The 14,238-nt window shown below is 47.7% G+C and overlaps 1 protein-coding gene across 1 annotated transcript; it reads right to left on the bottom strand.

Annotated features, from left to right (window-relative positions):
• Window positions 1–2,389: 2,389 nt before the first annotated feature.
• Window positions 2,390–7,547, bottom strand: lhfpl5a (LHFPL tetraspan subfamily member 5a). The gene is made up of 3 exons (XM_067431761.1): window positions 7,060–7,547; window positions 3,441–3,680; window positions 2,390–2,523 (listed from the first exon to the last, which is right to left on the bottom strand). Exons 1-3 carry the CDS (start codon window positions 7,469–7,471, stop codon window positions 2,513–2,515), a joined length of 663 nt encoding a protein of 220 aa, XP_067287862.1. The 5' UTR covers window positions 7,472–7,547; the 3' UTR covers window positions 2,390–2,512.
• Between the last annotated feature and the right edge of the window lie 6,691 nt (window positions 7,548–14,238).

Here is a 14,238-nt window from a genome sequence, read left to right as displayed (position 1 = left end):
TTAGTAGTGAGGAAATTTCATGAATGGACTTATTATTGCACATGTGGCAACCTTACCCGGTACCACGCTTGAGTTCACTGAGCTCCTGAGAGCGACCCATTCTTTCACAAATGTTTGTAGAAGCGTCTGCATGCCTAGGTGCTTGATTTATACAACTGTGGCCATGGAAGTGATTAAAACACCTGAATTCAGTGATTTGGAGGAGTGTCACAATTATTTTGGCTATGGCAATATAGTGTATATTGATCATTGTTAGTTTATATTAATACATTAAACCTTAATGTAAAGTATTACCTGATTAACCTTGCGGTTTTTATTTATATCGCACAATAACAGCGTGTCCTGTTTTATCTGGATGAATGAAGTGCATGTTCATTTCAATTCGCAGAAGTCTTGAAGTCGTAAAGCGAGTGAGTGCTTTCATGTCATTCACAGAATGAGTATAGCACAAGCAAAGCTTTTTTTATTATTAAAAATGCCAGTTACAAGTACAAAGCAAATAGCATTACTGTGAAGGCACATCTGTTTTGTTGTCATTGTGGGGAAACCGTGTATGACTTTAAACATTTCATGGAGTCTCTTAGTAGACATGAAAATTACAATTAAAGACAAAAAGACTTGATTCAATCATGAATGACATTTAACTTTTAAGCTAATTGGTTAAGTGATTAAATAGTTCACTCATAACACAAAAGGCTGCTTCTTAATTAGTTAATAATTAGTGAAATTTATATAGCCCTTTTCTAGGCACTCAAAGCACTTTACACGGAAGGGGAGAATCTCCTCAACCACCACCAATGTGCAGCATCCACTCATGCCACGGCAGCCATATTGCTCCAGAATGCCCACCACACACCAGATGATTGGTTGAGAGAAGACAGACATCAGAGTGATGAAGCCAATCAAGATATGAGGATGATTAGGAGGCCATGATGGACAGAAGCCAAAGGGCAAATTTGGCCTGAATGCTGGGTTACACCCCTACTCTAGAAGGCTTCATGCATCCTAGTAAGGCTATATATTTTTCGGCTGACGTACACAAGCTCAAAGAGCATCTCATTTGAAGGCAGCCTTTGTTCCACATCCTTCATTTGGCCGATTTTGAAGGATGCATCAAGTGTATCGTTCACGTCCTCTAATCACACATGACCCTTTGCTCACATTTTAACAGAAAATGAATCTTCACTAATTTGTCCAATTTTACTACGTAATGCAATATGAAAAAAATATTTGAGATAAAGCCATAGTGTTTGGCTTTGTTGTAAATTAACCACATAATGCTAAACTTCAGGTGAGTTTGATTAGAATTAAACTGCAGGACAGTGGCCCTCCAGGGTTAGGGTTATTTAAGAGGTCACATGTGTGTCCAAAATGGCCCCCTATACCCTCATATACATTACATCACTGATATAGTTCACTTGACTCAGCTGAGGGCGCCATCTGGCAGGAAATCATTTGGTGCCAGCATCAGTGCATATTGGGTATGTTTGTTTAGTGTACATCAGTTGTACACTTGTTATTGCAGTGCATTGTGGGATTGAATAAGTGCACTCAGTAACGTCTACTATGGTTTCAGACACCACTATAAATGGCTGTCCCATTTGAGGGTATAGGGGGTGATTTCGGGAATCCGAAATCGCCCACTATACCCTCAAATAGGGCACTGTTTGAGGGGACAGCCATTTATAGTGGTGTCTGAAACCATAGTGGACGTTACTGAGTGCACTTATTTAATCCCATGTATGCTCAACAGCTGTCCGAACTCGCTCGTTCATTATCTTCAAGAGAACTGAATCAGACTACTAACATAGGGAATAGTGAACGAGGGGTTAGGGGTCAATTTTGGATTCAGCCAGTGATAGGCTACCTGATATGAATTTCACAGGTCAGAGTTGACCAAACATGTACTTTGGGGCGCAGCAAAATCGCAACTTCTTTGCATGTTCTTGTGTTTCTGGTCTCCAGCATTCACATGTGTATGAATGAAAGTGGCTGGAAGGAGAAGTGTGTGATCGCCCACTGAATGGTGTAACTAGCAGGAAAGGCCACTGAACGAGTTAAAGGGTTAATTAGTTCACCCAAAAATAAAAAATTAGATGTTTATCTGCTGACCCCCAGGGCATCCAACATGTAGGTGTGTTTGTTTCTTCAGTAGAACACAAATGAAGATTTTTAACGAAAGATTTTTGAGTCTCTGCTGTGAATAAAACTCCCCACCATATAAATAAAAATCAGCCCAGTTCTTTTTGTTCATTTTTAATAAAAACAAGTGATTTTTTTTCACTCACGCTCTTACACACACTCTTAACAAAATACCCCAATTTGGCCTTCACCTCAAAATATAAAATATATTTATGCAATTTTTATATTATAAATGTTTTAAATTAAGCTCAAATGCGGTGGTAAACGGATTATCTGATGATTATTGTCCTTCATATTTTAGAGATGGACAGAAAGTGTTCTGTATCCGCATAAACCCACAGTCACTGAGCCTGATGACGTGCAGAAGTCTTCATGCTTCCTCTAAAGAGAAAAAGAAGAGTTATATTAGTTTATCGTCAACTTTCACCTCAGGAATATGAGAACAGGAATGACATGATAAATAGTGTTTTGCTGAGTTGTTCAAGTGAATAAGTGCACTAATGAAAGGCGCACACAAATCCGTCGCGGATGATAACATTCATTTTCCTAACGCTGAGCGCCTGAAGTGTGTTCTGTGATTACTGAGCACTGCTGTGGTCATTATTGACAGCAGAAAGGAATCCAAGGCTAGATGACAGTTTAGTGGGCTACGTCTCTTTGGGCATTGTTATTTTTGCACTGCATGAAGATACATGAGCCTTTCCTTTTTTTTAAAAAGAAAAGAAGCCACACAAGACACCTGCTTTAGTTAGATCAGATCTATAAAAAAAATCTCATATAATTTAAATGAACTGTATGTAAGAAATGTATTTCAATGAATCATAAAATGGCCCTGATATGTCACTAGAAATCATGTTAATTTCATGACAATATTTAAATGACAGGATATTGTCATTTAAAAGTTGTTGTCGCAGCCCTCAGCTGATGTTGATGTTGACGTGTTGTGTTTTGGCCTGAAGCTCCGCCCTCCACCTATCGACCAATCATGAAGTCAGTAGTGTTTCTGCATCCGGGTTGCCAGATCTGCTCTAGTTACCACAGCTGCAGATCTACAAACGTTCCTGCAGATCCTGCAGCCAATCTGGCAACCTCGAGTCAGGAGGGGGAGAGGGGATACACCTGCAGTACCCGTTTTGGCCACAATCTTACATACACTTCCTTTAAAGGACTAGTTCACCAAACAAGAAAACTCATTATTTTCTCCCTCCGATGCTATCTTAACCCTGCGATGGTCTTTCCTCTGCTGCTCATGTCTAAAGTGAATCATAAAGTATAAGTGTTCTGGATTCATAGCACACCTTTCTTGTCCTCCACCTGGAAGTCCTCTGGCAGCAGTTTGTCTTGCCGGTTGCCCAGTACGAAGGCCAGGAAGGATAATATGAGTGAGTCCATGATGCTGATGATGGCCAGGATATACGCCCAGCGCACCGTGCAGTTCCCCAGCGTGTATTTATCCGTCCGCTGACCGCACATCCTCTTCACCTCCTCTGAGTCCCAGCCGTCCGGATAGATCATACAACCTATGACCATGCAAGTCGCTGAAGGTGGAAAAGATAACCGGTCAGATGAAGATTAAAAGACGTTTTTTATATTTAACTTAAAACAAATTGTGTGGGAAATTTGTTTTTAAGAATTGGGTTTCTTTTTTAAATAGCAGATCGTTCGTTAATGAGTCAATTCCAAAAATGAAAATTCTGTCATTAATTCCTCCCCCTCATGTCGGTCGACACCCGTAAGACTTTCATTCATCTTCAGAACACAAATGAAGATATTTTTGATGACATATGATTTTTTTCCCTCCAAATTATCTGAAGAGACTCGATCGCTTTATATTATGAACCGACTGAATTAGGCTTTTATTCACATAAACATTGATCAGCAATCATAAACAGAAGCTCAAACGCATAACACGAGAATGAACCTCATTGGATCATTGGAACGACAAGAGGATGAGGAATTAACATAGCCTGTAAAAAAATATGGATGTAGTGTCCATGACGTCACCCATAGGATTCCGATAAGCCGTTCTGAAGGCGTCGCCATCTTGCGAGCGCGTCATCACGTGTCACTCCCGGATAACAGAAAATGGGCAAAGCGCAAGCGCAACTCGGCCGTCATTATGTTAAGCCACGCCCACCGACTCTATACACGATGTGATTGGCCCCTACAAGAGTTTGGCATTTACAGCTCAGAAGGGTATTGAGAGTTGCTAGACGACACTCGCGGGTAGATTAGATTTGCTGCCGCTAGGGTGCGTCTAGATTTCTAGGCTAATCGCGGGAGGTTGCCGCTTGGGAATTAATGACAGAATTTAAATTTTGGGGTGAACTATGCCTTTAACATACAATAGCCCTATGAGTTGTACACATAGACTGTAAAAAAATATGGACGTAGTGTCCGTGACGTCACCCATAGGATTCCCATAAGCCGTTAAAGTAGAGTCGAGCTGGGCATCGCCATCTTGTGAGCGAGTCATCGCGTGTCACTCCCGGATAACAGAAAATGGGCAAAAAGGCGGGATGTGCGCGGAGCTGAGGTGACGCAATGACAATAGACGGCAGATAAATGGCTATCCACTTGTAACCACGCCTTTAATTATGCAGAACTTTAAGGCTTTATATAACGTAAACGAATGAGTTATAAAAAAATTCACCCCTCTCACAGTTGTCATGAAGATCAAAATTAGCCTTATAAGCCAAAACCACAATTTGTACCAGGCTGTAAACATGTTTTTTCTGCTGTAAAGTTGAGAATTTTAACATGGGGCTCAATGAGATTCTGCTCCCTTCTGGAGCCTGTCCCTAGTGGCCAGTTAAGGAATTACAGTTTACATTACTTCCGTATTGGCTTCAAGAGAGATCGCGGGAGGTTGCCCCTTGGTTGTACAACAATTTCTCACAGTCCTTGAGTTTGATTGCCTAAGTGGCGTTTAGCACTTTTCCCTGTTTGTATCACTCCTCTTGTCTGTGTTTGCGTGTTCCAGACAGATTTTTTTCAGCAGGTTATATTGTCCCGCCAGTAGCTGAGGAAATGTCCTTCAATCATTCCCTCAAATGATCCTTTCAGGAAAGAAACGCCTCCGCTCTGTGGCCTGACACGACGGCTGTTTCAGGTTTTCAGCTTTGGTTTTGTTCAGAACTACGCCATCGTTCAAAACTTCCGGCTTAGCAAGATGTTATATTATCCTACTTTTATTCAGCAAATATACGGTAAACTAATCAAAAGTTACACAAAAATAAGGTTATATGTTTCTTGAGCAGCAATGGAATGAAGACTGGAGTAACTGCTGCTGAAAGTTCATCATAATTTTGATAAAATAATGCAGCCTTACAAAAAACGGTTTTTACATTGATGAAGCAGCTAATGCCATATCTAAAACTTACTTTCTGTTTATTGACTTATAAAAGCTGAATCATAGCCATCATATTCATGAAACAGCGTGTGTTATTGCTCAATAAAATGCAGATATGTTTTTGCTTAATTTTAAAAAGGTATTCTTCCCAAAAGTGCCAAAAAACAGCAGATTCCCCAAACTCCTTACTCCAAATAGTTTGATGATTATCATTAAATCTGTGTTAAACATGTTAAATATGTTTAAACATGTTCAATAAGTTAATGTTTGAGTCTGTACAGAAATGAACTTTCAAAAATAAACCCACCCTGAAAAATATCCGCTGGAGAAAAAGCGTGACCTTGATTTCCTTTTTATGGTTGTCAAAAATACTCTTGGCTACCAGAAATACTTTGCATTGGGTCTGTTGCCTGGCAACTTCAGCCACACTTAACTCATCATTTATTATTCATATGACAATACACTCTCTGCAGGGCAGCTGGTGCTGCTGTGGATATTGCTTTACACACTCTCTCTCAGTTTCACACTCACTTTCTTTTAATGGGTATGCATTGCAAATACATTGTTATGTAATATGGTGTGATGGAGGGTTATCTGTGTCCTCAGTGATAACTTCATTAGATTGGACAACACTTAGAGGATGATATTTCACAACACAGCACAAATATATTCCTCTTCTATACAGTAACGCAGCGTAGAGATGTGGAACTATCCAGGGTCCTGAAGTCCTGTTTAATCTCCTTCATTTCAGGACGGACATATTCAGCCTCAAGAATTGAACTGCATTTGAAGAGTTCGTTCTTTATAATAACTTTCATATCTCATTAACACACATTGTTACTGGTAAACTATATATGTCAAAGACTTTTGTTTTTGGTGATTGAAATAAAGCTGAAATACATAACAAATATTTGTTGAAAAATGTAAAAACCTTAAGCGAAAAATCTAAAATGTTGCTTTGGCTAACTGAAATGAAAGTGTAGTTGAAGTTAAACTGAAATTTAACCAAATTAAAACTAAATATAAAAACAAAGGCTAATTCAAAATCATATATATAAATAAAACAAAAATAAAACTGCACTCACGACACATTTTAAAGTGACTGAATTTTTCCATTAGATAAAATATTAAATCATATCTGCAAACTGATTATTTCACATTAAATAAAAATAAGTAGAAAATCAAACAAAAGCTTTTGGTTTGATATTTTCATATATAATTAAAAAAAGAAAGAAAACCAAAGTTATGTTTTTAAGAAAATATATCCAATACGTATATATATTTTTGGGGCCACTTTATAATATAAAACAGTATAATATAATATAAAAATAAATGTTTACATTGATGGTTTAATCAACGCCACATGGTTTGATATTTTATACATAATAAAAATGTAATAAAATATATTTTAAGTTTGACTTATACGTCCAAATACTTTTTAATATAATATAATACAATATAACTTTTTGCATTGATGGTATGATATTAATATTAAACCATCAATGTAAAAAGTTAGTTTTAGTTTAGCCATTAAAACCTTCAGTTCTGAAAAACGGTGCACTTACCAGCTGCCAGCTGCATCCATGCGCAGATCTTATACACGCTGCCCGAGTTGCAGAAAAAGAACAGACTAAAGCAAACGATTGTGCCCACGATCAGCAGCAGAGAGATCCCGACGAAGAACATGGCGGTTTTGAAGGCGCCTGAAGGGATGGATCCAAAGTCGAGGGCGCTGCCTTTACACACCAGCTCTCCTGTGATGGGGTTCCCAATGCAGTAGTGAAAAAGCCCAAAGTATCCTGACTGAGGGGTGTCGACGCTGTCCCCGATCCAATACGGCTGAATGAAGACTACCACACAGATGATAGCAAAGCAGATGGTGAAGATGGTCCAGAGAACGCCAACGGCCCTCGCGTTTCTCACGTAATTCGTGTGATAGATCTTGGCAGCCTCCTGGGCAGATAACATCTTAGTCATGTTTGCTGGAGATGATGGTCCACCCGAAGGTGTGTGTTAGACAGAAGGGGTGTGAGAAACTTCAAGTCTTGTTTGGTAGTCACAAGCAGAATTGACTATCATGCAGTCAAACGTCTACCTTGAATCAATCCACTTCTTAAAAGATCAAAATGATGATGAGGGTCTTCATTCTGAAGGGACTGTACAGCGCCGGGCCCTGAGAGAAGATTAGATTAACCCGAGTCTCCGTGTGCAGGCCAGTGTGTCAGATGTATCCTTCAGCTGTGTCCATAAGAGCCGACTGACGAGAAAGTTTGGGAGCGGATGAAAGTGCTCTCTTCATTCAGACAAACTCTGTGAGATCATGGGATTATTAATTAATGGAGGTGTACAGTTACACGCTGGCTGTGTGTCAAACCTGGAGAGCTCACACACCGCCTGAGAGAAAACAACTCTCCGTCATTCACCGCTCAGGACTCTCACTGAACATAGAGGACATTCTGTTTATCTCTCTATCCGTACATTCATCTGTCTGTCCATCCATTCCTCCCTCCTCTGATGGTACTTGGAAGACAGATAGATAGATAGACAGACAGATAGATAGATAGATAGATAGATAGATAGATAGATAGATAGATAGACAGACAGACAGACAGACAGACAGACAGACAGACAGACAGACAGACAGACAGACAGACAGACAGACAGACGATAGATAGATAGACAAATAGACAGACGATAGATAGACAGACAGACAGACAATAGATAGACAGACAGACAGATGATAGGTAGACAGACAGACAGACGATAGATAGATAGATAGACAGACAGACAGACGATAGATAGACAGACAGATAGACAGACAGATGATAGATAGACAGTAGATAGATAGATAGATAGATAGATAGACAGACAGACAGACAGACAGACAGACAGACAGACAGACAGATAGATAGATAGATAGATAGATAGATAGATAGATAGATAGATAGATAGATAGATAGACAGACAGACAGACAGACAGACAGACAGACAGACAGACAGACAGACAGACAGACAGACAGACAGACGATAGATAGACAGACAGACAGACGATAGACAGACAGACGATAGATAGACAGACGATAGATAGACAGATAGACAGACGATAGATAGACAGACAGATGATAGATAGATAGATAGACAGATAGACAGACAGACAGACGATAGATAGACGGACAGATGATAGATAGATAGATAGACAGATAGACAGACAGACAGACAGATGATAGATAGACAGACAGACGATAGATAGACAGACAGACAGAGAGATAGAGAGATAGATAGACAGATAGACAGACAGTTGATAGATAGACAGACAGACGGACGATAGATAGACAGACAGACAGACAGACGATAGAAAGACAGATAGACAGACGATAGATAGACAGACAGACGTTAGATAGATAGATAGATAGATAGATAGATAGATAGATAGATAGATAGATAGATAGATAGATAGATAGATAGATAGATAGATAGATAGATAGATAGATAGATAGATAGATAGATAGATAGTGTGACGGGGTGAAGAAGTACACGACACAGGATGGCAGGTGAATTTCCCCGAAGGGTGGATTTATTAACAGTGGTGAAAGTGAAAGTGCGTCGAGTGGGGTGCTCCGTGCTCGGTGTGGTCTCTCTTGCGTCCTCGGTGCTCGCGGTGATCTGGATCCGTGCTCAGAGTGAGTGCTGGCCGTCACACGCTGCTCTCTGGAGGGAGAATGGAGACAACAGTTAGCCGAGTCTTCTGGAGACATCTCTCACCTCTTTGGGCGGCGGGCAGGCTTATAAAGCCGCCCGCTGATGAGCTGCAGCGGTGACGGCTCAGCCTGTGATGAGCGGGTGCAGGTGTTCCCGCCTTGTTTCCAGGGCGACGCTGATGAGCGCTCGGGACACTTGTCACACTCCCCCCCCCTAAGCGACGTCCTGGTCCTGCGGAGAAGCGGGGAAACTGGGGGGGGTTGGGGAGTGGAGCCTGACAGACCTGCGAAAGCTGACCACATCCGGGAAAGACCATCGGCGTTGGCGTTGGCCGTCCCGGCACGATGTTGGACGGTGAAGTTGAAGTCCTGGAGCGCCAGGAACCACCGCGTCACCCTGGCATTCGTCTCCTTGGCCCGGGCCATCCATTGCAGTGGTGCGTGGTCAGTGGTCAGGGTGAAGTGGCGGCCCAGGAGGTAATACCGGAGCTCCAGGACTGCCCACTTGACGGCCGACGCCTCCCGTTCCACGGTTGCGTAGCGCTGTTCTGCTGGGGTCAGCTTTCGGCTGATGTAGATCACCGGGTGTTCCTCGCCGTCGGTGACCTGGGAAAGGACTGCTCCCAACCCGGTGTCGGAGGCGTCCGTCTGCAGCAGGAAGGGGCTATTGAAGTCGGGCGCTCGTAGGACCGGTGCCGAGGTGAGGGCCGACTTGATGCGGTGGAACGCCGCCTCCGCCTCGGTGCTCCACTGGGTCTTCTCTGGCTGCCCCTTCCTGGTCAGGTCTGTCAGGGGAGAGGCTAAGGAGGAGAAGTCAGGGATAAAGCACCGATAGTAACCCGCCAACCCCAAAAAGGCTCGTACCTGCGTCTTCGTGGTGGGACGGGGAGCGGAGAGAATCGCAGAGACCTTCTTCTCCTGGGGTCGGATCAGGCCCCGTCCCACCTGGTAGCCGAGGTACTTGGCCTCTGCGAGTCCTAGGTGGCATTTCCGGGGGTTGGCGGTCAGCCCAGCCCGACGTAACTCCGACAGCACCTTCCACAGCCGGTCCAGGTGGTCCTCCCAGGTCTCGGAGTGTACCACCACGTCATCCAAGTAGGCCGCCGCGTAGGCTTGGTGGGGTCGGAGCAGGATGTCCATGAGGTGGCGGGTGCTCCGTGCAGGCCGAAAGGGAGGACGCGGTATTGCCAGTGGCCGCTCGGAGTGGAGAAGGCTGTCTTTGGCTTGGCCTGAGCGGAGAGGGGTACCTGCCAATACCCTTTCGTGAGGTCGAGGGTGGAGATGTACCGCGCCCTCCCCAGGCGGTCCAGCAGCTCATCTACGCGGGGCATGGGATAGCCGTCGAACTCCGAGACCTCGTTGAGCCGGCGGAAGTCGTTGCAGAAGCGGAAGGTGCCATCGGGCTTTGGGACCATCACAATCGGGCTGGACCATGGGCTGCGTGATGGTTCGATGACCCCTAACTTCAACATCTCCTGTACCTCTGCCTCAATGGCGTGTCGCCGAGCCTCCGGAACACGGTAGGGCCGCTGCCGAACGACGACTCCTGGGGCCGTCCGGACGTCATGCTCCAGGACGTGAGTCCGCCCGGGGCGAGGGGAGAACACCGCAGAAAACTGACTGACCAGGTGTTGCAACTCCGACTTTTGGGCCGCCGACAGTTGGGGGTCCATGTCTACCATCACGGGTGGGGACTCCGTGAACGCGGAGAGCTGGGGCCCGGTCCCGACCCATCGCTTCAGGAGGTTGATGTGGTACAGTTGGTCGGCTCTCCTCTTCCCAGGCTGCCGGACCCGGTAGGTGACGGGCCCGACCTTCTCGGCGACCGTGAAGGGACCCTGCCAGGTGGCCAAGAACTTACAGGCGGCGGTCGGGACCAGGACCAAGACATGGTCCCCGCGCTGGAATTCTCTGGGTTGGGCGGCCCAGTAGTAGTGCCTCCGTTGGGCCTGCTGGGCTTTGGCCAGGTGCTCCCGGACGATGGGCATCACGCGGTCGATCCTGTCGCGCATCTGCCGCACGTGCTCGATCTTGGAACGGTGTACCCCCGGTTGTTGCTCCCAGGCCTCCTTGGCCACGTCGAGCAGTCTGCGGGGTTGCCGGCCGAAGAGGAGCTCAAACGGGGTGAAGCCGGTGGACGCTTGGGGGACTTCCCGGATGCCAAAGAGGACGTAGGGCAGCATCTTGTCCCAGTCCCGCGGGTCTTCGGCGGCCACCCGCCGCAGCATCTGCTTGAGCGTTTGGTTGAACCGCTCGACGAGGCCGTCGGTCTGGGGGTGGTACACCGTTGTGCGGAGCTGTTGGACCTTCAGGAGCCTGCAGAGATCTGCCATCATCCGGGACATGAACGGGGTGCCCTGGTCAGTCAGAATCTGGGCGGGGATGCCCACCCGGCTACACAGAAGGAAGAGCTCCTGGGCGATGGCCTTGGTGGTGGCTTTCCGGAGGGGAATGGCCTCTGGGTAGCGGGTGGCATAGTCCACGATGACGAGGATGTGTTCGAACCCCCGGGCGGACTTCGGCAGCGGTCCCACCAGATCCATTCCGATTCGCTCGAAGGGCACCTCTATGATGGGCAGCGGAATCAGCGGGCTGGGGGGAGGAACTCGTGGCGATGTCCGCTGGCAGGTGGGGCAGGCTTGGCAGAAGCGGTTCACCTCGGCCTCCAGGCCGGGCCAGTGGAAGCGATCTCGGATTCGTTGGATGGTATTCTGAGCCCCGAGGTGGCCTGCCATGGGGTGTGCGTGGGCGATCTCCATCACTGCCTCGGTCTTGCTCCGGGGCACGACGAGCAGGTTTTTTTCCTCCCCCCTTCGCTGAGCGACACAGTAGAGCAGGCCTTGTTCAATTTTGAAGTGGGGCGTAGGGTGCGGCGCGGGCTGTAGGTCCTTCCCCTCCGCGACCCGTACTTGCGCCCAGCAGTGTTTCAGACGGTCGTCCCCGTGCTGCTCGCGGGCGAATGCCCCGGCCCCCGAGACCTGCTGGAAGAGATCATAGAATAGGTTAGCAGCTTGGGGGGTGGACTCACCGTCTCGGGGGCTGTCGGAAGCCAGCAGCACAGAACGCTGTCTGGGTCTCGGCGCCGTCCGGCGCTTTGGGCGGCTTCCGGGCTGGCTGACAGGCTGAGTGGCGGCGGTGAGGAGACGGTCGAACCCCGGCCAGTCCCTTCCGAGCAACACGGGGACCGGCAGATCCTTGACGATTCCAACTTCGATGGCCCAGGTGCCCGGGGCGGCCTCGATGGACACGCGACGTGCGGGGACTTCTCGGGTATCGCCGTGCACACACACAATGGGGACGGAGGTCTTCGAATCTCCTCGCGGCGGCAGGATTGCCGCCTGTACGAGGCTGATGGCGCTGCCGGAGTCCAGGAGAGCCAGGAAGGGACGGCCGTTAATCTTCACCTCCGCCCGGGGCGCGTTCTCGGTGTGCACGGCGCAGCCTGCCAGCCATGCTCGTCCAGGGGATTGTGGGGCTTCGGTGGGCATGGGCTCGTCCGGAGGCCCGGGAACCGCCGGCCTGCCTACTGGTCGCGAGGTACCCTCCGGCGTGCGTCGCTCCTGGACCACCCTTCGGGGAAAAGGCGACGCTCGCTCCCCTCCCGGTGGAAGGTGGCATCCGCCAGCTCAATAGCCTCGACCAGCTCATCCTTGGTGGTGGGCTTCCGCATCCCCACAGCTTGACGGAGGTGGCGCGGGAGCGCGCGCAGGAGGCGGTCAATGACGACGCGCTCCGCTACCTGGATGGCGGGGGAACCCTCGGCCAGCAACCAGTGTTGTGCCAGACGAGAGAGATCCGCGGCTTGGAGTCTGGGTGGGCGCCGTGGGTCATAGGACCAGTCATGGAAGAGTTGTGCAGCGCTGATCGCGGATAGCCCGACGCGGCCCAGGATCTCTTTCTTTAACACCGCATACGAAGTGCTTTGCGCAGGGGGAAGCGCGAAGTACGCCCGCTGCGCTTCCCCGGTCAACAGCGGGGCGACGATGCGAGCCCACTCATCCTCCGGCCACGCCTCGCGGGTAGCGATCGTCTCGAACATCTCGAGGTACATGGCGACATCGTCGTGATCAGTCATGCGAGGCATGAGTTGGGTTGCTTGGGCGCGAGGGTCAGGCAGCGGAGCGCGTTGGGCAGCGGCCGCCCGCAGTGTGAGCAGCTCCCGCTCTGTAGTGTCTTGTCGAGAGGCCATATGCTCCATAATTTGCTGCTGGCGGATGCTCACCTCGGTGAGGTGCTTCAACAGTTCCTCCATCGTTGCAGGGAGGAGCGCCACCTGGGGAAACAGAGGGAAAAAACCAATAAGTGCGGGGAAAAAATAAATCCAGGGAAAAAGTCTCGGGGAAACGGGAACCACTCGACGTGAACCTGATGTCGGTACTTCTTCACACTCTTGCCCGCATTCTCCACCAGTGTGACGGGGTGAAGAAGTACACGACACAGGATGGCAGGTGAATTTCCCCGAAGGGTGGATTTATTAACAGTGGTGAAAGTGAAAGTGCGTCGAGTGGGGTGCTCCGTGCTCGGTGTGGTCTCTCTTGCGTCCTCGGTGCTCGCGGTGATCTGGATCCGTGCTCAAAGTGAGTGCTGGCCGTCACACGCTGCTCTCTGGAGGGAGAATGGAGACAACAGTTAGCCGAGTCTTCTGGAGACATCTCTCACCTCTTTGGGCGGCGGGCAGGCTTATAAAGCCGCCCGCTGATGAGCTGCAGCTGTGACGGCTCAGCCTGTGATGAGCGGGTGCAGGTGTTCCCGCCTTGTTTCCAGGGCGACGCTGATGAGCGCTCGGGACACTTGTCACAATAGATAGATAGATAGATAGATAGATAGATAGATAGATAGATAGATAGATAGATAGATAGATAGATAGATAGATAGATAGATAGATAGATAGATAGACGATGATAGGTAGATAGATAGACAATAGATAGACAGACAGACAATAGGCAGACGATACATAGACAGACAGACAGATAGACAGATAGACAGACAGACGATAGATAGACAGATGATAGATAGACAGACGATAGACAGACAGACAGACAGACA

Source organism: Pseudorasbora parva, chromosome 22, assembly GCF_024679245.1.
Source record: "Pseudorasbora parva isolate DD20220531a chromosome 22, ASM2467924v1, whole genome shotgun sequence".
Lineage (NCBI taxonomy): Eukaryota > Metazoa > Chordata > Actinopteri > Cypriniformes > Gobionidae > Pseudorasbora > Pseudorasbora parva.
Note: the sequence above shows the minus strand (reverse complement) of the source record. Positions and strands in the feature narration are given on the sequence as shown.

What these genes read in the sequence shown, in the direction of transcription:
- lhfpl5a (XM_067431761.1), bottom strand. Translation starts at nt 7,471, where the DNA reads ATGACTAAGATGTTATCTGCCCAGGAGGCTGCCAAGATCTATCACACG. An exon ending in ATGGATGCAGCTGGCAGCTG is followed by an intron (nt 3,681 to 7,059) that starts GTAAGTGCACCG and finishes TTCCACCTTCAG; the next exon opens with CGACTTGCATGGTCATAGGT.